A 25,138-nucleotide genomic window follows, 5' to 3' on the forward strand; every position below is an offset into this window, starting at 1 on the left:
TCCAGGACCTCTATACCAGGCGGTGTCAGAAGAAGGCCCTAAAAATTGTCAAAGACTCCAGCCACCCTAGTAATAGACTGTTCTCTCCGCACGGCAAGTGGTACCAGAGCGCCAAGTCTAGGTCCAAATGGCTTCTTAATAGCTTCTACCTCCAAGCCATAAGACTACTCAACAGCTAATCAAAGGGCTACCCAGACCCCTCTTTTACGCTGCTGCTACTCTCTGTTTATTATCTACTCTCTGTTTATTATCTATGCATAGTCACTTTAACTCTACCTACATGTACATATTACCTCAACTACCTTGACTAACAGGTGCCCCCGCACATTGACGCTGTACCGGTACCCCATGTATATAGCCTCGCTATTGTTATTTTACTGCAGATGTTTAATTACTTGTTACTTTTATTTTCTATTTTTACTTAACACTTTTTTCTTCTTAACTTCTTAAAGCATTGTTGGTTAAGGGCTTGTAAGTAAGTGTTTCACTGTAAGGGCTACACCTGTTGTATTCGGAGCATTTGACAAATTATATTTGATTTGAACTTCACCATGCTCAAAGGGATATTCAATGTCTGCTTTTTTATTTTCACCCATCTACCAATAGGTGCCCATTTTTTCTTTGCGAGGCATTGGAAAACCTCCCTGGTCTTTGTGGTGGAATCTGTGTTTGAAATTCACTGCTCAGCTATGGGACCTTACAGATAACTGTTGTGTGGGTACAGAGATGAGGTAGTCATTATAAAATCATGTTAAACAATGTTATTGCACACACGGTGAGTCCATGCAACTCATTATGTGACTTGTTAAGCAAAGATTTACTCCTGAACGTATTTAGGCTTGCCATAACAAAGGCATTGCCTACTTATTGACTCAAGACATTTCAGCTTTTCATTTTTAATTAATATGTAAAAATTGCAAAAAACATGATTTCAGGCCAGTGACACAAAATCTCAATTTAATACATTTTAAATTCAGGCTGTAACAAAACAAAATGTGGAAAAGGTCAAGGGGTGTGAATGTTCTGAATATTAGGGTGGACATGTCCCCCCCATCCCCCATGGCAATTTCGCCTATGAATCACAGAGTGTGTATGTCTCGGCTCTCAATAGCACTGATTAAGAAATTGATGAACAGTTGACAGGATAAAAATATTACTATAGGTCATCTACAGTATTAGGCTGCATACATGCCATGTGGTGTGAATGTTTATTTTAATTTTTTATCTCTCACTGTCATTTGTAACCTGTTGATCCTGAGACCGTTTCCCCTCAAAATTGTTAACTTTAAAAAAATTGGGTGCAGGTTGCATTACTTCATTGTGGAATGAAGTAATGCACCATTGGGGCTGATGATTAAATACAGTTGAAGTCGGAAGTTTACAAACACCTTAGCCAAATACATTTAAACTCAGTTTTTCACAATTCCTGACATTTAATCCAAGTAAAAATTCCCTGTTTTAGGTCAGTTAGGATCACCACTTTATTTTAAGAATGTGAAATGTCAGAATAATAGTAGAGAGAATTATTTATTTCAGCATTTATTTCTAAAAAAGTTGACCCCCAGACAGGGTCAACCAGGCAGGATATAACCCCACCCACTTTGCCAAAGCACAGCCTCCACACCACCAGATGGATATCTTCAACCACCAACTTACTACCCTGAGACAAGTATAGCCCACAAAGATCTCCCCCACGGCACGCACCCGAGGGGGGCGCCAAACCCGGACAGAAAGATCATGTCATTGACTCAACCGATGCACCCCTCCTAGGGACGGGATGGAAGAGCACCAGTAAGCCAGTGACTCAGCCCCAGTAATAGGGTTAGAGGCAAAGAATCCCTGTGGAGCGAGGGGAGCCGGCCAGGCAGAGACAGCAAGGGTGGTTAGTTGCTCCAGTGCCTTTCCGTTCACCTTCACACCCCTGGGCCAGACTACACTCAATCATAGGAACTACTGAAGAGATGAGTCTTCAATAAAGACTTAAAGGTCGAGAGAGAGTCTGCGTCTCTCGCATGGATAGGCAGACCATTCCATAAAAATGGAGCTCTATAGGAGAAAGCCCTGCCTCCAGCTGTTTGATTATCTATGGATAGTAACTTTACCCCTATCTACATGTACAAATTACCTCAACTAAGCTGTACCCCCGCACATTGACTCGGTATCGGTACCCCCTGTATATTGCCTCATTATTGTTATTTTATTGTGTTACTTTAGTTAGTACTTTTGTTTATTTAGTAAATATTTTCTTAATTCTATTTTCTTAAAACAGCATTGTTGGTTAAGGGCTTGTAAGTAAGCATTTCATGGTAAGGTCTACTACACCTGTTGTATTTGGAGCATGTGACAAATAAAAATGTATTTGATTTACATTTACATTACATTACATTTACGTCATTTAGCAGACACTTATCCAAAGCGACTTACAAATTGGTACATTCACCTTATGATATCCAGTGGAACAACCACTTTACAACAGGACATGGGGGGGGGGGGGGGGGGGGGGGGGTTAGAAGGATTACTTTATCCTATCCCAGGTATTCCTTTGAGCGGGAACTGTGCTTCCACAGAGGTAGGGGGGCCAGCAGGCCAGAGGTGGATGAACTCAGTGCCCTTGTTTGGGTGTAGGGCCTGATCAGAGCCCGAAGGTACGGAGGTGCCGTTCCCCTCACAGCTCCGTAGGCAAGCACCATGGTCTTGTAGCAGATGCGAGCTTCAACTGCAAGCCAGTGGAGTGTGCGGAGGAGCGGGGTGACGTGAGAGAACTTGGGAAGGTTGAACACCAGACGGGCTGCGGCGTTCTGGATGAGTTGTAGGGGTTTAATGGCACAGGCAGGGAGCCCAGCCAACAGCGAGTTGCGGTAATCCAGACGGGAGATGACAAGTGCCTGGATTAGGACCTGCGCCGCTTCCTGTGTAAGGCAGGGTCGTACTCTGCGAATGTTGTACAGCATGAACCTACAGGATCGGCTCACCGCCTTGATGTTAGCGGAGAATGACAGGGTGTTGTCCAGGGTCACGCCAAGGCTCTTAGCACTCTGGGAGGAGGACACAATGGAGTTGTCAACCGTGATGGCGAGATCATGGAATGGGCAGTCCTTCCCCGGGAGGAAGAGCAGCTCCGTTTTGCCGAGGTTCAGCTTGAGGTGGTGATCTGTCATCCACACTGATATGTCTGCCAGACATGCAGAGATGCGATTCGCCACTTGGTTATCAGAAGGGGGAAAGGAGAAGATTAATTGTGTGTCGTCTGCGTAGCAATGATAGGAGAGACCATGTGAGGATATGACAGAGCCAAGTGACTTGGTGTATAGCGAGAATAGGAGAGGGCCTAGAACTGAGCCCTGGGGGACACCAGTGGTGAGAGCACGTGGTGCGGAGACGGATTCTCGCCACGCCACCTGGTAGGAGCGACCTGTCAGGTAGGACGCAATCCAAGAGTGAGCCGCGCCGGAGATGCCCAACTCGGAGAGGGTGGAGAGGAGGATCTGATGGTTCACAGTATCAAAGGCAGCAGATAGGTCTAGAAGGATGAGAGCAGAGAAGAGAGAGTTAGCTTTAGCAGTACGGAGAGCCTCCGTGACACAGAGAAGAGCAGTCTCAGTTGAATGACCAGTCTTGAAACCTGACTGATTTGGATCAAGAAGGTCATTCTGAGAGAGATAGCAAGAGAGCTGGCCAAGGACAGTACGCTCAAGAGTTTTGGAGAGAAAAGAAAGAAGGGATACTGGTCTGTAGTTGTTGACATCGGAGGGATTGAGTGTAGGTTTTTTGAGAAGGGGTGCAACTCTCGCTCTCTTGAAGACGGAAGGGACGTAGCCAGCGGTCAAGGATGAGTTGATGAGCGAGGTGAGGTAAGGGAGAAGGTCTCAGGAAATGGTCTGGATAAGAGAGGAGGGGATAGGGTCAAGCGGGCAGGTTGTTGGGCGGCCGGCTGTCACAAGTCGCAAGATTTCATCTGGAGAGAGAGGGGAGAAAGAGGTCAAAGCATAGGGTAGGGCAATGTGAGCAGGACTAGCGGTGTCGTTTGACTTAACAAACGAGGATAACATGTTCTATCCACAAGGATAATAGCCTATAGCAGGGATCATCAACTAGATTCAGCCGCGGGACGATTTCTTCTTGAGCGGATGGTCGGGGGCCAGAACATAATTTCAAATAATTTGTAGACTGCAAATTGACCATGCCCAGATTTGCATATGATCACGTGTCTCTCTATTATGAGTGAAATCTACATTTTAGTCACTCAGCAGACATTCTTATCCAGAGCAACTTACATGAACAATTAGGGTCAAGTGCCTTGCTCAAGGGCACAGACTGATTTTTCACCTAATCGGCTCAGGGATTCGAACCAGTGGTTACTGGTCCAGCACTCTTAACCACTAGGCTACCTGCCGCCCAGATTTCCTAAATTAAAACCACTTGGAGTTGATTTCCTGGTGTTTTTACAGTTTTTTATGTCCAACAATGAAAATTCCACAGAAAACTTGGGGGGCCAAATATAGGCCTATAGGCTAACTATTCAACTGATCAGTAGAAGATTTATTAGCCCATAATTGAGTCGACATCGCCCTCTTGTGGATGTTGCTTTTTTTGTCAAAGTTGAGAAATTGTTAATGACGTAGTCAGTTAATGAAAAACATGAAAACCTGTCGAAATGTAACCCCTACACGTCGACCTAATTTTGAGAGGATTCTGAAGGAATCAAAGTGTTCATTGTAGAAAGTAACCTATTATTATGATAAGACACGAGAAAATACTGTATCTTCTCTTCAGCAGATACCGCCTCACTACACTACATTGTAGCCGCAGTCGAAGAGCGTCGCTGCAATGTTTCACTTTACAGTGCTCGTTAATCTAGGTCTCCGCCTTACAAATGTTTTTGTCTACTGAAAATTGTCGGCCATTTACAGGGTAGTTTCTAGCAAGTATAATGCTGCATTCATAACCAAGTGGGAAGGTGGTAATTACCAATTGTGAAGTCGTAAACCCAATTGGATGCATTCAGTGCTCTGAACTTGTTGAGAAATGCTGATTGGCTAATGGCCCACAACCTACGTCAATCATGAACTAAAAGTAAAGATATCATGTTTGTAAACAAATTAGTTTTCAAAAATCATATAAATAGATAGGTTTTTAAAAATACCGTTTTGTTGCATTTAACTGCAGAAAATGCTGCTATCGAGGTCATTTCATTAGTAGGCGCGTCAAAGGGCAGCATGTGTAAGAGGTTGGAGCTCAGGTATGATAGACAAGTTTCCCAATATTATAATTACCAGTTAAGGGACATTGAAGTGGATTTTTCCCAGTCATATGTGGTAAATAGCTTAACACCCTCCCACTTGGTTGTGAACGCAGCATTAGCCTATGTTTTCCTCCCCTTTTTCCGCAAACCAGGGCTATGTTAAATCATGCTTAAATTATTACTTTACCACATTGAATACTATGCTCTGTAAGAATAAGAAGGTATTGAAATCAATTGATACTCTTAAGCTTTTCAAATTTCTTTGAACGTAAAAATCCTGTGTGTGTTTATCTGTTTATGTTTTGTTAAAAACATTTTTAAGAAGGATGTATAGATTTTTTTATAAAACATTAGAATCACGTCATATGGAATTGCAATAATAGTAATAATACAAACGTTTAGTACGAAAATGTTCTCCAACGTTGCAGAAAGAAATACCACAAAACGTTGCCTCCTTTACACAATTAGGTCAATTATGGGTCTTGTGACATCCCCTAAAGGGGCGGGGTATGGAAAAGAAGACGAACGTAGCCGATAGCAAACAAGACTGGCAAGCAAGTAGGAATTTCTTACTATTCTAATTGTCCTCAGTTTTTCGGGTGAAGAACCACCAAACAGCGCCTTTTTGGTCATCTGAAAGGTAAGACATTCCTGCCATCTCCCTCCCTTACTTCCACTAATGTAAAGGACAACGGACCACAAAGGTTAGAAAAGTTGTTTGGGTGTTCAACATGATTGAAAACATTAGGTTACAACCTTTTCTTCATCGTGTTTCTGGAGGTATTGAACAATGGAAAATATAGCCATTTATATGTACAGTGTTCATATAAACAATGCTAACGATCAACATTTGCAGCAACAATAGCACAAAGTTACAGAACGTAGTGCTGAGCGATTAATCAAAATGTCGGTTATATTTCGGTTTTAAAAACAACTTATTGACCAACGTCTGTTCAACTACTTGAATCCCATTTCATACTTTTTTTCTTTGAGCTCTACGCACATTGAGCAGTTTCTCTAGCGAAAAATCAGGGGTGCATTCAGTACAATTTTACATTGTGGAACGTTCAAGGAAACGGTGCTGTACTGAACAACAGGGAGAGATAGGGGGAACGCTGTCTTTAAAAAAAAAAAATGTAATCATTTTTAAAAATAAACATCTAAAAACAGAGGAATAGTCACATGCAAACAAGCATCGAAACAAACTATTTACATTGCCAGGAATCCTAAACAAACAAATCATATTCATAATACACGTTTTAATTGCCTTTTTGTTTTTCATTTTAGGTAGTGGTGCCATTGTTTAAACTCATTTATAAAGTGAAAAGTTAGGTTTTGAATTAGACCATTTGTGAATATGAAATTTACCTAGTATTATTAGCAGTTGAATTAAATATACTACATCTTAAATGTCAATTTCTGAAATAAATCATATCAAAACCATTAAAGTACAACCAGTCCTATTTTTTTGTAACAAAGTTCTGTAGGTCAATCCAAAACATTCTACTATAAATACAGGCAAAAAACAAATGCAAAATGGTCTCCTCCATTCCACAGAAATCAGTTATATTCAGCTTGAATCTTTCCAAAACATGCTTCACAGGTTAAATTCTATGTAACGTTTTAAATGAAACTTTGTTACTGATACAATATTTGTTAGCAATTTTCCATGCTTTCCCCCATTGTATATCACCATAGATATTTGACCAAAGTAATCTTGCTGAGGGAATTGTAGTATCACAAACAATATTCCTAATCTGTTTATTACTACATTTATCTTTGATGTTAATATTGCCAATGAATATATTTTCATGTAAATCTATGTCTTTCATATGTTCTGAGCAAGGAACTTAAATGTTAGCTTTTTTACATGGCACATATTGCAATTTTACTTTCTTCTCCAACACTTTGTTTTTGCATTATTTAAACGAAATTGAACATGTTTCATTATTTATTTGAGGCTAAATTGATTTTATTGATGTATTATACTAAGTTAAAATAAGCGTTCATTCAGTATTGTTGTAATTGTTATATATATGAATGAATGACAATTATGATTTTTCAAAGCTGATGCCGATTTATTGGAGGACCAAAAAAAAGCAGATACTTTTTTTGGTCCTCCAATAATCGGCATCAGCTTTGAAAAATCATAATCGGTCGACCTCTACTATGTAAGAATGCTGTTCATTGACTACAGCTCAGCGTTCAATGCCATAGTGCCCTCCAAGCTCATCATTAAGCTTAAGGCCCTGGCTTTCAACCCTGCCCTGTGCAATTGGGTCCTGGACTTTCTGACGGGCCGCCCCCAGGTGGTGAAGGTAGGAAACAAATCTCCACTTCGCTGATCCTCAACACTGGGGCCCCACAAAGGTGCATGCTCAACAACCTCCTGTACTCCCTGTTCACCCATGACTGCGTGGCCATGCACGCCTCCAACTCAATCATCAAGGTTGCAGATGACACAACAGTAGTGGGCTTGATTACCAACAACTACAAGAGCCTACAGGGAGGAGGTGAGGTCACTCGGAGTGTGGTGTCAGGAAAACAACCTCTCACTCAATGTCAACAAAACAAAGGAGATGGTCATGGACTTCAGGAAACAGCAGAGGGAGCACCCCGCTATCCACATCGACGGGACAGAAGTGGAGAAGGTGGAAAGTTTAAAACATTTAAAAAAAATTTTATTCCTCTGCGTACACATCACGAACAAACTGATATGGTCCACCCACACAGACTGCGTGGTGAAGAAGGCACAACAGCGCCTCTTCAACCTCAGGAGGCTGAAGAAATTAGGCTTGTCACCTGTACAGATGCACAATCGAGAGCATCCTGTCGGGCTGTATCACCGCCTGGTATGGCAACTGCACCGCCCTCAACCCCAAGGCTCTCCAGATGGTAGTGCGGTCTGCACAACGCATCACCGGGGGCACACTACCTGCCCTCCAGGACACCTACAGCACCCGATGTCACAGGAAGGCCAAAAAGATCATCAAGGACAACAACCACCTGAGCCACTGCCTGTTCACCCCGCTATCATCCAGAAGGCAAGGTCAGTACAGGTACATCAAAGCTGGAACCGAGAGACTGAAAAACAGCTTCTATCTCAAGGCCATCAGACTGTTAAACTGCCATCACTAACATAGACTGCTGCCAACATACAGACCCAAATCACTGGCCACTTTAATAAATGGATTTAATAAAGGTATCACTCACTTTAAATAATGTAACTTTAACAATGTTTACATATCCTACATTACCCATTTCATATGTACAGTGGGGGGAAAAAAGTATTTGATCCCCTGCTGATTTTGTACGTTTGCCCACTTACAAAGAAATGATCAGTCTATAATTTTAATAGTAGGTTTATTTGAACAGTGAGAGACAGAATAACAACAAAAAAAATCCAGAAAAACGCATGTCAAAAATGTTCTAAAATGATTTGCATTTTAATGAGGGAAATAAGTATTTGACCCCTCTGCAAAACATGACTTAGTACTTGGTGGCAAAACCCTTGTTGGCAATCACAGAAGTCAGACGTTTCTTGTAGTTGACCACCAGGTTTGCACACATCTCAGGAGGGATTTTGTCCCACTCCTCTTTGCAGATCTTCTCCAAGTCATTAAGATTTCGAGGCTGACATTTGGCAACTCAAACCTTCAGCTCCCTCCACAGATTTTCTATGAGATTAAGGTCTGGAGACTGGCTAGGCCACTCCAGGACCTTAATGTGCTTCTTCTTGAGCCACTCCTTTGTTGCCTTGGCCGTGTGTTTTGGGTCATTGTCATGCTGGAATACCCATCCGCGACCCATTTTCAATGCCCTGGCTGAGGGAAGGAGGTTCTCACCCAAGATTTGACGGTACATGGCCCCGTCCATCATCCCTTTGATGCAGTGAAGTTGTCCTGTCCCCTTTAGCAGAAAAACACCCCCAAAGCATAATGTTTCCACCTCCATGTTTGACGGTGGAGATGGTGTTCTTGGGGTCATAGGCAGCATTCCTCCTCCTCCAAATACGGCGAGTTGAGTTGATGTCAAAGAGCTCCATTTTGGTCTCATCTGACCACAACACTTTCACCCAGTTGTCCTCTGAAACATTCAGATGTTCATTGGCAGACTTCAGACGGGCATGCATATGTATTCTTGAGCAGGGGGACCTTGCGGGCGCTGCAGGATTTCAGTCCTTTACGGCGTAGTGTGTTACCAATTGTTTTCTTGGTGACTATGGTCCCAGCTGCCTTGAGATCATGACAAGATCCTCCTGTGTAGTTCTGGGCTGATTCCTCACCGTTCTCATGATCATTGCAACTCCACGAGGTGAGATCTTGCATGGAGCCCCAGGCCGAGGGATATTGACAGGTCTTTTGTGTTTCTTCCATTTGCGAATAATCGCACCAAATGTTGTCACCTTCTCACCAAGCTGCTTGGCGATGGTCTTGTAGCCCATTCCAGCCTTGTGTAGGTCTACAATCTTGTCCCTGACATCCTTGGAGAGCTCTTTGGTCTTGGCCATGGTGGAGAGTTTGGAATCTGATTGATTGCTTCTGTGGACAGGTGTCTTATACAGGTAACAGACTGAGATTAGGAGCACTCCCTTTAACCTGTCTGGGAACGTGGGACGCTTGCGTCCCACCCTAGTCAACAGCCAGTGGAATCGCGTCGCGCGAAATACAAAACCTCAAATGCTATAACTTCAATTTCTCAAACATATGACTATTTTACACCATTTTATAGATACACCTCTCCTGAATCGAACCACGTTGTCCGATTTCAAAAAGGCTTTACAGCAAAAGCAAAACATTAGATTATGTTAGGAGAGTACCCTGCCAAAAAAAATCACACTGCCATTTTCAAAGCAACTAGATGCATCACAAATACCCAAAACACAGCTAAATGCAGCACTAACCTATGACAATCTTCATCAGATGACACTCCTAGGACGTCAAGTTACACAATACATGCATTTTTTTGTTCGATAAAGTTCATATTTATATATAAAAACAGCATTTTACATCGGCGCGTGACGTTCAGAAAATATTGTCCCTCAAATGCTTCCGTGAGCCAGCGCTACAATTTACAAAATTACTATTTGAAAACATTGTTAAAATGTAATATTGTCATTCAAAGAATTATAGATTAACATCTCGTGAATGCAACCGCATTGCCAGATTTAAAAGTAACTTTACTAGGAAATCACACTTTGCAATAAAAGACGTGGTGTGCTCAGAAAAATAGGCTAGGCGATTCATGTTAGCGCCATCTTGGAACCATCTAAAATCAAATATACTATTGTAAATATTCCCTTTCATTATCTTCATCAGAAGGCACTTCCAGGAATCCCAGGTCCACAACAAATGTAGTTTTGTATGAAAAAGTTAATAATTTATGTCCCAATAGTTCCTTCTTGTTAGCGCGTTCCGATGGCTACTCATAATGCACTGAAGCGCGCGGGACTTGTCGTCACGAATGTGCAAAAAATATATATTTACGTTCGTTCAAACGTTGTATAACAAATCTTTAGGGCCTTTTTCAACCAGAGCTTCAATAATATTCAAGGCGGACGATTGCATTGTCTTACTAAACGTTTCGGAACAAAAGGGTTCCCATGGGCGCCCGCGTCATAGTAGTAATGGCCCTCCCCCTGTGACCAACTTCCCAAGCCTCTCTTTGGGTCAGTTTCTACCATAAGACTCAAACCACTTTGTAAAGACTGTTGACATCTAGTGGAAACCTTAGGAAGTGCTAAATGATTAAGTCCCTGTGTGTTTCAATGGCAAAGGCTTGAAGTGATTCCACACATCAGATTTCCATTTCCTGTTAGGATTTGTCTCAGGGTTTTGACTGCCATATGAGTTCTGTTATACTCAGACACCATTCAAACAGTTTTAGAAACGTTAGTGTTTTCTATCCAAATCTACTAATTATATGCATATTCTATCCGGCCGTGCAAATACTGCCCCCTGTCCCCAACAGATTAAGAGTGTGCTCCTAATCTCAGCTCGTTACCTGTATAAAAGACACCTGGGAGCCAGAAATCTTTCTGATTGAAAGGGGGTCAAATACTTATTTCCTTCATTAAAATGCAAATCAATTTATAACATTTCTGACATGCGTTTTTCTGGATATTTTTGTTATTCTGTCTCTCACTGTTCAAATAACCCTTCCATTAAAATTATAGACTGATCCTTTCTTTGTCAGTGGGCAAACGTACAAAATCAGCAGGGGATCAAATACTTTTTTCCCCCCACTGTGTATATACTGTATTTCATACCAACTATTGCGTCATGCCTATGCCGCACAGCCATCGCTCGTCCATATATTTATATGTACATATTTTTTTTCCATCCCGTTACACATGTAAGGTAGTGGTGAATTTGTTAGATATTGCTGCACTGTTGGACCTAGAAGCACAAGCATTTCGCTACACTCACATTAACATCTGCTAACCGTGTGTATGTGACAAATACAATTTGATTTGAACAATGTTTGAGAATGGTTGGTTTGTTTTAGTTTTTATAGTAAACAATTCACTTTTAGGCACACCCAGTGTGCAAAAACATTGCTATTACCACATTTGGACACTTTGGAGAGGTTAAAAGGACACTTGAATGTACCCTGTATACCCCATAACACCATCACAATGTTTTGAGTGAGGTTGATATGATAGAAATGTTGTTTTAATACCATTTAGGGATTGCAAATATGTAATAGCACTGGGATTGTCTAATTTACAGACATATGCCACTTTGGAGAGGTTTTGGGACACTTGGAAACGTCCCGTGACCTCACCTGACACCACTTACTAAAACATCTGCCCATTTCTAGTTAAGTCTATCAATCCCTTTTTTTCTGATATCGTTCACATGTTGTTGAATCCATCTGTTTCCAGCTCTGGGAATCAATAAATCACTTATAGCTTGTCAATGAAAGATGACTTTCAAAATAAAAAATGTTATTGTGTGTTTGGTCTTGTGTATTCTGAATTGTATATCCTATCTTCTGATCATTTCCTCATCTCCCAGATGTCGTCTTTCCAAATCTACCACGTTTTTGCATGTCAGAATCATGTAACTACACATGAATATCAGTTACTTGAAGGTATGTCTATTTAGGTGGAAATCTACGTTTTGCCATTACATTTCAGTGGTAACTTCAATGACCATAATCCATTGCCCGCCTACTTGTCCCGCCTGCTATGTTAGATTAGCGTGAGGGCAGAGAAATAAAGAGAGAATAATACGCGATCGAGTATAGATTGCAGTTGTTTCGAGAGGTACAATATCTCTACCTGAAAGTACATGAACTAAGTTATTGGTAGTTCAGCAATCATACAAGTATGCCTTATTTACTTTGACGAACTACTAAAATATTGATTTTTGTCAGACGTCATAGACAGCAGCTCTATAGAGATGAGAGGAGGACTTGGAATGAAATAATAGTAATAAAACAAATGTAATACAGTGCATTCAGAAAGTATCCAGACCCCTTCGCTTTTTCCACATTTTATGTTAAAGCCTTACATTTTCCCCCTCAATTTTAGAGTAATTTAATCAATCTACAAACAATACCCCATAATGAGAAACTGAAAACAGTATTCCGACCCTTTGCTATGAGACTCAATTGAGCTCCGCTGCGTACTGTTTCCTTTGATCATCCTTGATTTGGAAAAGGACACCTGTCTATAAGGTCCCACAGTTGACAGTGCATGTCAGAGCAAAAACCAAGCCATGAGGTCGACGGAAGTGTCCGTAGAGCTCTGAGACAGGATTGTGTCGAGGCACAGGGGAAGGGTACCCAAGAACCCAGTGGCCTCCATCATTCTTAAATGGAAGAAGTTTGGAACCACCAAGACTATTCCTAGAGCTGGCCGCCCGGCCAAACTGAGCAATCGGGGGAGAAGGGCCTTTGTCAGGGAGGTGACCAAGAACCCGATGGGCACTCTGCCAGAGCTCTAGAGTTTCTCTGGGGAGATGTGAGAACCTTCCAGAAGGACAACCATCTCTGCAGCACTCCACCAATCAGGCCTTTATGGTAGTGGCCCACGGAGCCACTCCTCAGTAAAATATACATGACAGCCTGCTTGGAGTTTGCCAAATAGCACCTAAAAGGACTCTGACCTGAGAAACAAGATTCTTTGGTCTGATGAAACCAAGATTGAACTCTGGCCTGAATGCCAAGCGTCACATCTGGAGGAAACCTGGCACCATCCCTACGGTGAAGCATGGTGGTTGCAGCATCATGCTGTGGGGATGTTTTTTCAGCGGCAGGGACTGGGAGACTAGTCAGGATCGAGGGGAAAGATGAATGGAGCGAAGTACAGAGGGATCCTTAATGAAAACCTGCTCCAGGACAACGACCCTAAGCACACAGCCAAGAGAACGCAGGAGTGGCTTCGGGACAAAGCTCTGACTTGAACCCGATCAAAAATGCACAGTAGAAAATGGTTGACCTCTGACTCATCACACCTATCCTCCAGTGGAGGCTGGTGGGAGGAGCAATAGGAGGACAGGCTCATTCCAATGGCTGGAATGGAACATAGTCAAACGTGTTTTCCATGTTTGATACCATTCCAGCCATTACACTGAGTCTGTCCTCCTATTGCTCCTCCCACCAGCCTCTGCTGATATCCCCCATACACCTTGAAGCTTCAAAGAAAGACTTGGTGTGTGTGTGCTGTGTATCATCAACCATGTTGCCTATCCACATGCTTGTAGAACATTGAGTGGCAAATTCACTTATGCATGTTTAGGATTTTATGTTTGAGAATATTAGCGGAGAAAGTTCCCTTTTTTTAATAGCGGCCGTGTTGTGAATAGATTGTCTAGACTGGTGGACATGTTTAGTGTCATTAACCCCCCCCCCCCCCCCCCCCCCCCCCCCCCTCTGCTTTTCCTAGCACACGCCCACCGACCCTCTCATTTTCTCTTTGTCTCATAGCTATCCCGGTAGTGAACAACAGAGGAAGTCTGCCTGTTTCGCCTTTGCGTCCAGTAACTAAGTCATCATGTCAGCCCCAGGTAATGTTTTCTTCTCTACGTCTCTGTTGCTTTAGATATTATACTGGGTTGTTGTCCTCATAAATTGCGTCTTTGCATGATAACTTTTTGCATGTGTTCATATTGTTAATGTGATTCTGTTTGCCACCACTAACTCGTGAGTGTGAATTTTGTTTGGTTGAGTCTCCTGAATAAATGGATAACTTCACCTACTCCACATTCCTCGAGGCCGGCCACTGAAACCTTACCCTCCCAAAAAGTGTTCAAATAGAGAGGATGTTTGAAATGGGTCATACTCTCGAAGAATCCCCCCCACACATGTCTTTAATAAATTCAAATGTTGATACATTTTAAATACGTAATGACAAATGTTCTTTGCCTGGCCAATTTTTTTGTTGTATTTTTCCATTCAGTTGTTTACAAAAGGAAAACGTGCTAACGTCTATGCTATGAACCTTTCCATTCTTGTTGTAGGTGTGTCTGTAATCTGGGGGGAATTTCTCAGTAAAAAGCTAGTTAACTTGGTCTGTTTTCCTTCCTTGGAGGTAGTGATGGGTCTACTATTCAGTGGGTTGCTCTGCGCGCATCTTTAATTTTTCAGATGCTGGTAAAAAAAAAAAAAACAATCCAATGTAAAATGACACCTGCACTGTGATTCATACAACCCCAAAATGATGTCTTCCTACAAAGGGAGATATTTGTCACAGGCACTAGTTTTTAAGAGGGCTTCTCCTACCAGGTTGCAGTCAGGAAACAAGACGCTCCATTACTGTCTGACTGGATGCGTTCTTCCATTTACAAGTCAAATGACTAGCAAAATACATTAGGGACTCATGTTAGGAGCCTTTGTTTGTCTCTACCCTGACCGTCCCTCAATAACTTGTTTAACCACTGAGTCAGGGTACTGGCCTGCTAACAGGCAGACATTTTTGGCCTGGGAACTGAGGTTAACTTAAGTGTGGCGAGTTTGATCGTAAATAAGGAAATACGCTTGTCTGTAATAGTCGGCTTTTAACATACCCAGTCAGATTTCAATATTTGGTACACTAATGCTCTAATTGACAGTATAGTGTATATGAACCTTGAGGTAATACAAAAGTCGTTTTGAGTGTTGAGAGAGGAATATAAAAACAAGTACACATATTTCCACTGTGTGTCTGGGTGGGTGTGGGCAGCAGTTCACACCAACCCATAGTCACATGGATGTTGGTTCACTGAGGTGTCAACACAGACGTGGTGTGTATTTATGAAACCACTGATGGGCAGGAAGTGTTCTAGTAACTGTCAAACATCGTCTTCTAGATATTATAAACAAACTACTTTAGTACACTAGTTATACTAGTGGAGACTCATATCTCCCTCACTAGCTTTAAGCACCAGCTGTCAGAGCAGCTCACAGATCACTGCACCTGTAAATAGCCTATCTACCTACCTCCTCCACATACTTTAGTTATTTATTTATCTTGCTCCTTTGCACCCCAGTATCCCTACTTGCACATTCATCTTCTGCACATCTACCATTCCAGTGTTTAATTGCTATATTGTAATTACTTCACCACCATGGCCTATTTATTGCCTTAACTCCCTTATCTTACCTCATTTGCACTCTCTGTATATACACTTCTTTTGTTCTACTGTATTATTGACTGTTGTTTATTCCATGTGTAACTCTTGTGTTGTTGTATGTGTCTAATTGCTATGCTTTATCTTGGCCTGGTCACAGTTGCAAAAGAGAACTTGTTCTCAACTAGCCTACCTGGTTAAATAAAGGTGAAATAAAAAATAAAATACACCTTAACTTCTTTGGGATCTGGGGGCAGTATTGAGTAGCTTGGATGAATAAGGTGCCCAGAGTAAACTGCCTGCTACTCCGGCCCAGAAGCTAGGATATGCATAGTATTAGTAGATTTGGATAGAAAACACTCTGAAGTTTCTAAAACTGTTTGAATGATGTCTGTGAGTATAACAGAACTCATATGGCAGGCAGAAACCTGAGAAAAATCCAACCAGGAAATCTGAGGTTTGTAATTTTTCAAGTGATTGCCTATCCAATGTACAGTGTCTGTGGGGTCATATTGCACTTCCTAAGGCTTCCACTAGATGTCAACAGTCTTTAGAACGTTGTTTCAGGCTTCTACTGTGAATGTGGAGAGAATAAAAGCTATTGGAATCAGGTGTCTGGAAAATTGGCATGAGCTCAGCCATGCGCGCAGCCGTGAGTGCGAGCTGAGTTCCTTTTAATTTCTGAAGACAAAGAAATTGTCCGGTTGGAATATTATTGAAGATTTATGATAAAAACATCCTAAAGATTGATTCTATACATCATTTGACATGTTTCTACAAACTGTAATGCAACTTTTTTTATTTTTTTTGTCTGGACTTCGTCTGGCATGCGCATTCTGCATTTGGAATAGTGAACTGAACGCGCAAACAAAAAGAAGGTATTTGGACATAAATATGGACTATCGAAACAAAACAAACATTTATTGTGGAACTGGGATTCCGTGAATATTTATAATGCTATTTATGACTTTTGTTGACTCCAACATGGCGGGTATCTGTATGGCTTGTTTTGGTGTCTGAGCGCTGTACTCAGATTATTGCATTGTGTGCTTTTGCCGTAAAGCTTTTTTGAAATCTGACACAGCAGTTGCATTAAGGAGAAGTGTATCTTTTAATTCTATGTAAAACACTTGTATCTTATATCAACGTTTATGATGAGTATTTCTGTAAATTGATGTGGCTCCCTGCAAAATCACTGGATGTATTAGAGGCAAACATTACTGAACATAACGCGCCAATGTAAACTGAGATTTTTGATATAAATATGAACTTTATCGAACAAAACATACATGTATTGTGTAACAAGAAGTCATATGAGTGCCATCTGATGAAGATCATCAAAGGTTAGTGATTAATTTGATCTATTTCTGCTTTTTGTGACTCCTCTCTTTGGCTGGAAAATTGCTGGTTTTTTTGTGACTAGGTGCTGACCTAACATAATCATATGGTATGCTTTCGCCGTAGTCTTTTTGAAATCAGACACTGTGGCTGGATTAACAAGAAGTTAAGCTTTAAAATGGTGTATAATACTTGTATGTTTGAGGAATTTGAATTATGAGAGTTTTGTTGTTTTGAATTTGGCGCCCTGCAATTTCACTGGCTGTTGTTGAGGCGTCCCACATATCCCAGAGAGGTTAACTAGCAACTGTTTTTCTTAACTTTACAAACCAGAAACCGGTTTTATCTGACTGAAATGGTGGCTGAAAGCTTGCTCCAAGAGGACTGTTTTTGTTTTGAGTATGCTGTGTTTTTAACATTATCTTTTTGCATGGGTTATATTTATGATTACAGTTTACTTCCCACCATTGCAGTCAGACAGATTTGAATGTGTTATTTTCCTGTAGCCATACTGAATGTCTGTCTATAGCAGTCCATCCACTGCCTGATGAGAATAGTAAGCAGTGGTAGAGATGCTTTAACTGGAATTAGATTCTGAGCAGGAGGAGAGCAGGCCTACAGCTGATTCTTGGCAACAAATCCCTAATTATCCTGTTGCACCATAGTGCAATGCCCCCTGGGTACACCCCCCCCCCCCCCAGGATTTGTATAATGTTATTTCAAAGTATTCGAGATAAGAATTTGAAACCAGAGCTTGGCGTATAAAAGGCTGACTATGTTGATGTGAACTGTGTGTGATGATTATTGGGATAATCATGTGGCGACTGAGTTTGCTGAATACAATACTTTTGTTCCTTGCAGTTTCCTTTGAAACAGGGGTGTGGTGTTGGGAATCCATTTTATGTCTAACAATGCGGCCCATTTTTGTTAAGCAAAAGAGTCATTTATTTTATGTAGAATCTCCAATATACTTCATGAGCCACCAGTTCACACACCCCACATACTTGCATCTATAACTCCACATTAATGTTTAGCTTTCTATTTATATGAATATATTTATGTATTTCCTCCTATAGGTTACCCATCCCCTCACCAAGGTCCTGGAAGTTACTCCATGGCCCCTTACCCTGTTCCTCAGGGGGGGTATGGTGACCCTAACCAAGCTCCACCACCGGTTGGCTTCCATATGGGTTACAACCACCAACAACCCCAGCCAGGCCACCCAGTTATGTACCAACCTGGACCAGTAGGCCAGGGCCCAGGTCCTATGCCCATGCCTGAATATGGTGCACCTCAGATGGGTCCTAGCCCAGGCTATGGTGGTCCCGGGCCCGAATACGGTGCGCCTAACTCAGGGCCTCATGCAGCCATCTCCCCAGCCCCTGCAGGAGTTGTGCCAGTTGGAGTTCCACCTGGTCTGGAGTACCTAACACAGGTAGGTTAGGCTGGGGAGGAGTGACATAACAGGTTGTCAAATCCACTGATTTCACCAACATCATCTGTTGTCACAGTGTAAATGCTGGGGTTTTTCTTCCATTCTCTCTATCCATATCTATCGCTCTCTCTCTCTTCTGTGTTTTCCATGTTTCAGATTGACCAGATCCTTATACACCAAAAAGTGGAGTTGCTGGAAGGTGAGCTTGCTCGTCTTCTCTTAGTATAGAGATCAGGACGAAAGCTGGTAAAATGACCACCGTTTTTTAACTCGCCTCTCACCATCCCCTCCCCTCTTTCTTCTCCCTCTGTTTTCCTCTCCTCAGCGTTCATCGGCTTTGAGACCAACAACCAGTACGAGATCAAGAACAGCCTTGGTCAGAAGATCTACAAGGCCAAAGAGAAGAACGACTGCTGCACCCGCAACTGCTGCGGTGCCCTGCGCAGCTTCGACATGAAGATCAAGGACAACATGGACCGTGAGGTCATCCGCCTCATACGACCCTTCCGCTGTGCCTCTTGCTGGTGCCCCTGCTGCCTGCAGGAGGTATGATGGCATGCTGAACGCTGACAAATATTTCATTACTTTGACTATATAAACAGGACCCCAACCATGAGGGGGGGGGGGGGGAAATATAAGAACGACGATATATCCTAACATATTAAGACTCAACATGATGATTTTTTTGTGTTATTTATATATATATACACACACACAAAATCATCATGTTGAGTCTTAACGTTAGTAGTAAAGGGACAGGGTACCTAAAATGCAATTGGTTTATTTACCCTCAGGTTAGCATTGTACATACAATTTTGCTAAAAAGTGGTAATAAAAGTATGCAAACTATTGGACTGGAAGCCATTTTGGATTGTCCTAACGTCTCCCCAGTCCCTGTGCTTTGTAAAGACTTATGAATGACACTGAATGGTCCTTTGTCAGTCCAAACCCTCTCTGACTGTAATGATCTAGTGCCATCACTTCACCTTTTAAGCTCTATTGAATCACATTGCTGGAAGGCTAACTACAGTACATTCCCATGAGATGTCAACGTCCCTTCTGACTGCACTTTCACACATTAATTCAGCATCTATGGAGACATAGCCCCACTGTTACCATGTGAAGCATGGTACCTTTGTCTTTGCAATGGTTGCTAAGCCAATAGAATACACCAATGCACTTCTCAAATCAGTGCCATATTTCATGTCGATGCGAGTTTTGCAGTAACCAAAGCACCTGCTATTCAAGCCACAATGTTAGGACCAAAGCCTGATTTAAAAAAAAATAATAATAATAAAATAAAACATTATTTAAATATAGATTTTTTAAATATTTTTTTTATTAATTTATTTTTAAGCACGGTCAAATACCTTTCTAATTTGCGATGCGTGTGTCCCCCAGCTCGAGGTCCAAGCCCCGCCTGGCACCACCATAGGCTATGTGTCCCAGGACTGGAACCCCTGTGTGCCCAAGTTCTCCATCAAGGGGGCCAACAAGGAGACCGTGATGAAGCTGGAGGGACCCTGCTTCGCATGCAACTGCTGCGGGGATGTCAACTTTGAGGTGAGGGGTCATAAACCCGGGGGTGAAACCACTTCATGTCATCCAATGGAGGCACTTGGGAGTTCAGCTTCCATCGGGTTGACTATTTTTCTCTAGCAAATATAAATCCACCTTGTAGACTAGAAAAGTTTGTTGCTTATCAGGCAAGGTGGAAAAATTAGCATTGTATTAAAGTCTACACACCCATCCAATCTTAGCTGACGGGGAAAGATGGAGGCAAGCCCATCGGCCGCATCAGTAAGCAGTGGAGTGGCCTGCTAAAGGAGGTCTTCACCGACACAGACAACTTTGGCATCCAGTTCCCCCTGGACATGGACGTCAAGATGAAGGCCGTGCTCATGGGCGCCTGCTTCCTCATTGTGAGTCCGTCTGTTTAAATAAAGATATATTCAATTCAAATGTAGATTTTTCTAATCACAGAACGTGATGAGTAAGGCCTATCACTGAGCTAATAAGATGTGCATTTGTTGGAGGAAATTTCGTTGACATTTTCTTTCCTCTATTTCGCTTCATAGGATTTCATGTTCTTCGAGAAGGTCGGCGACATGAACCAGCGCAACACAGTCTTCTCGTAACAAAGGAGAAAGGAGGGAAAGACCGAGCGCTTGATTCAATGCACTCTGTTTTTCGGGTCCTGTGCGGAACCCGCTTTTTTTTCAGATTCCGGATGAAACTCCTTCCTTATTCCGAAGCTTAGAGGAAGCTGCCATTCCATGCCAGTCCCAGAACTCTTTTTGTGAAACACAGCGTGAGACCTTATCTGACGATGAGCTTTCCTTTGCGCCAAAATTGCCTTTCTGGACTGTTTCTGTCTATCCGTCCAAATGTAAGAATCAGCAAGGTTTTCTTTTTTTTTTCTTCTTCATATGTTTTCTTTTAAAATTGATTTATTTTATCTGTAGTGTGGGTTTCAGTACAGTATAGATGGAAAAGTACCAGTTTTATATCAACCTAAATTGACATTCTTAAATCTACATTCCAGATTTTTTTTGGGTGACAACCATGGCAACCACTTGAATAACATACAGTTTAAGAAGAAATATTAGGCACTACATTTTGTGATTTCTGTTTTGCATTGATATTTAGCATCAACATGTCATTCATAAGACAAATGTATATGTTAATACATGTCCATCTTTCTAAACCTGAACCAGCCAGTATTACTGTAGTGATCTTGGTAATTTCATGATTTAGTCTAGTACTTATAAAGAGATTGTAGAATTTGCATGTACAATACTATAGTAACTAACCAGCTATGGTGTTATTAGCCACCGTATCATATTTTGTAAGACGATCATGCACATAACCATACTTATGAGCTATGGTGAAAACTAGTCGTTTGAAAGACTGGGACACTACCAGTAATGGGAGAAGGCTCATTCTGACTAGGAATGCTTGTGCTAAATGTGTAGGAAAATCGGATAGTTGCAGATATGTTTATGTATTCTAAAGTGCTCTTTCTCTAGCCTTGTCTCATACAGTATGTGTAACTATGTTGTCATGCCACACAGAAGAGTTGGCTACAGCACATGCGGTAGAGGTCAACGAGGCTGCTCTTTCCCTGCCTCTTTTCTCTTGGCTTGTCTCCCTGACTTTGTGCATTGTTTGCGGTGTGCATGGTCTGTTCGGTTGCTATGGAGACTGTCACTCCTTTTTTCTTCTCTAGAGATGAAATCTGCCAGTAGAAACCGAAAGGAAGAGGGGGAAACCGGAAAAAGAGATGTGGGTAGATAGAGGGAAATAGTGGGTGGGAGAGAACATTACTGAACATTGAGGTCAGGCGGTTGGCCTCTAACAGCCTGGAAAATAAGAGTCAGGAAAAGACTTTACCTTCCTGTGTAACCATGCTATTATATTAGTGAAAGGATGCCTTACCAATTGTGTTGGGAAGTATACTGTACTTACCCGGCGTAGATCCTTAATGGCTGTTTAACAGATTTGAATGTCTGTTTCAATGTCCACTTGCATACTACTTAGAATGCATGGCCAATACATTCATTCATTCATTCTAAGTAGTATGCTAGTATGGACATTGGAATGTTACCATGTGATTGGGAGGAGTAAATTAACAGTTCAGTGGAACTGTGGCGCAAATGTTGCGAAGAGTAGTCGTCCTTGGAACAAAGCGTTAAGTCTTTAACCTTTATGTCGCTTATTGGTGTGTCTCAAGTTACCATAGAGATGGATAGAGGACTCTTGTGACCAAAAGCCTGTTTTAGCATGGGCAGTGCCATTGAGGACTTTCACCAGTTGAAGTAGTTAACTGGGTGGGACTTCCTATGGGTTAAAGGATCACATAATTTCATCTGGGTCATCAGGAGGGGTCAGCCAGTTAATTATACTCGTAAGCAAACATTCCACAGCTGCAGGTGACAGTAAATTGCAAATATTGGCTTTATACCTGTTTAAACACATTCCAGGTTGCAGTACCCTTTCAATTTGTTTACTCATAGAAGGAGTAGACAAAGAAAATTGACTGCTTTAAAGAGTGACTGTCTTTTAAAAAGCAAGGAAGAGCTTTGAAAACAGCTTCCATATGAGTAAGTTATTCTAGTGTCAAACTTGACTACATAGTGTATATAGGATAATTTTGGTCATAAAGTCAGTCTCGTCTAAAACTGAGTTTGGAACAATGGGTAAATTAATGTTGGGATTTGATGATGTCCATTTGCCCACTAACATGGGGTGAACAGCTTCATTGATTGCTCTCTATCCAATAGCATAGACAGTGAGACATGTCCAGCAGCTCCGACTTTAAGACGACACGTCGCATATTTAACTTGCGAAATACTGCACCAAACACCTTTAGTTAGATGTAAAATTGAGAAAATAAAACATCCTCTTCAAAAACGTCAATTAGATCTCTTGAGTTGAATCTTAGATTCATTCTTGGGATTTTGAGGAAGTTATATGGACTTCTGCGTCTGCAGTGTCTCATGGGGGGACAAACATCATTAACCAAATCGGTCAGGAAACACACCTCCAAGACTAAAATCACATTTTTCTAATGAGCAACAGCAAAACACACGTGCAAATCAACGTGTTCAGTAGCTCTTTAATGGAGATGCCCATGCGCTCACAGATGCCATATCACAGATGCCATAATGGGACAGATACAAAGAAGAATCCTCTATCAGTCTCTATGGTCTAAATGGATAACGTGGGGGGGGGGGGGGGTTGTGGTTCACAAAAGTGCCTTTTTACATCCCAACTATCTTCACTGTCAAAATGTCCAAATTGTTTCCCTATTGTAATGTACTACTTTGGGCGAGCCATTTTGGACTCACAAAGTATCTGTCGATGACTTCTCCAAAGCCACTATCATGAAGCATTGAAATGGTGTCATATTGCTGTTTTTCAATTTAATATAGGCTATACTTTATACAAGGTGAGATTGTATTATTGCCATTACTGTACTCTGTATGTGATAGCTTAATGTTCTGTTTGTGTGTAAGCATGACCCCTATAAAGGAAATAGCCAATGGATGTGTTTCTAGTGCATTTTCTACGTTTTCATGGGGTACGGTGTTTGTCCCTTTTTTACGCAGTGTTTTTAGTCTTGAGAACCTGACCATAGGCAACAGCAGTGACTGATGCAAACTAGCCACTTGTAAAATGCAATCATTAAAAATAACCTCTGTGATCTCCATCTTGCTAGCTATTATTTTGTATTTTATTCAAGTGGATAGGGTAGTGAAATATGAAGTGATGTAGTTCTTCTATGCCAAACTGGCGTTCGTTCACGTACAGATGTGTTGAGGTGAACATTTGAAAATTCTGGGAGGCCACCCGGATGTGTAGAGGCTGCATTGTTTGTGGATAGTGCTTGGTGTGTGCATTAGGCAAATATGTCAAACATTTAAATGCTTTGGGGCAAGTGGAGATGTTTTGTACCATTTTTGTTAACATTTTCATGGGAACCTTTTCCAAATGTTATGTTTGTTTTTTTTACATACAAAAAAAACCCTCACTCCAAATTGTTTGTCAAAATAAATGGCAGATCGATTTAAGAAAACCAATCTTGTTCTGAGGCAGAAACTGTGATTGGTTACTTTTATGCAAGCAATCTCCACCCGGAGGATTTACAGTATAATGCAACTAATTAAACCTACACCTCAGCCTTTCCTTGTTTTTTTTGTTCTGTCCTCGACTTCTGGACCCATCAGCAGGAAATATTTTGCTCTCCTTGAAACCTCTGCTTCTTGTTTTTTTTTTTAGAACGGGAGGAAAGGACATGCAATATTTGTCCAATCTCAGTTCATGTCCAACCTCAGCTAATTTCAAAGTTGGGGTGGGATTCAATCCGACCCGAGTAGTAGCTCGCTTGACATGTAGAGGTAGTTTCCAGAGTCGACATCTACAGCATTAAACCTTGAATGCCATCTCAGAATTGCTGACAGCGCTAAGACAGTATTTGTCAACTTGTTAATAAAAGCCTGGCTCTGGTGTTTTGTTGTGGGTTCTGCTTCTGACCAGGAAGAAATGTGTGAAGGAATAAGTGGCACAGGTGTAAGGAGCTTGCCTCTGAATCCTGATGTGGGTTAGATCCCAGCCTTGGCACTTGAGTGTGGTTGTGTTGACTTTGCGGTGGTTGGAAGACTAATCGGGGTTGATACTTGGAAAGCAGCAGTTATGGGGGAAATTTCCTGAAAAATGTGGCTACTTCCATTTTTGAATCAAGCATACCTGTATTTAAGAATCCACCTTTTTCTGGGAATTTTCCCCCATAACCACTGCTCATTACTGTTTTGGAATTGCATGGGGGAACCCCAGGATTTAACCCCCCTACATGTTGCACCCTTCAGCCATCTTTGAAGCCATGGCTCACTGACCAGGAGTCCATGTTGTCCACATAACCATGCTCCAGTGCCAGGTTCGAACCTACAACCCCGTGCTTATGGGTCGAGATCTTTTCACCAGAGCAACAGACTCCTTCACACTTCTTACACTTTTCTTTGTAAATTTGACAGTTGCAGTAGTCTATAAAGGACAAGGATCAAACCC

At 41.7% G+C, this 25,138-nt stretch overlaps 1 protein-coding gene across 1 annotated transcript; it reads left to right on the forward strand.

Moving 5' to 3' along the window:
- Positions 1-5,754: 5,754 nt before the first annotated feature.
- LOC115198186 (phospholipid scramblase 2) lies at positions 5,755-23,783 on the forward strand. The gene is made up of 8 exons (XM_029759949.1): positions 5,755-5,882; positions 14,177-14,256; positions 18,213-18,571; positions 18,728-18,770; positions 18,897-19,117; positions 19,973-20,134; positions 20,332-20,493; positions 20,650-23,783. Exons 2-8 carry the CDS (start codon positions 14,244-14,246, stop codon positions 20,707-20,709), a joined length of 1,020 nt encoding a protein of 339 aa, XP_029615809.1. The 5' UTR covers positions 5,755-5,882; positions 14,177-14,243; the 3' UTR covers positions 20,710-23,783.
- Positions 23,784-25,138: the final 1,355 nt, after the last annotated feature.

Source organism: Salmo trutta, chromosome 8, assembly GCF_901001165.1.
Source record: "Salmo trutta chromosome 8, fSalTru1.1, whole genome shotgun sequence".
Lineage (NCBI taxonomy): Eukaryota > Metazoa > Chordata > Actinopteri > Salmoniformes > Salmonidae > Salmo > Salmo trutta.

Bases quoted from the DNA above. Each gene is read 5' to 3' on its own strand.
- LOC115198186 (XM_029759949.1), top strand. The intron at 18,771-18,896 runs GTGAGCTTGCTC...TCCTCTCCTCAG, and splicing joins AAAAGTGGAGTTGCTGGAAG to CGTTCATCGGCTTTGAGACC. The intron at 19,118-19,972 runs GTATGATGGCAT...TGTGTCCCCCAG, and splicing joins GCCCCTGCTGCCTGCAGGAG to CTCGAGGTCCAAGCCCCGCC.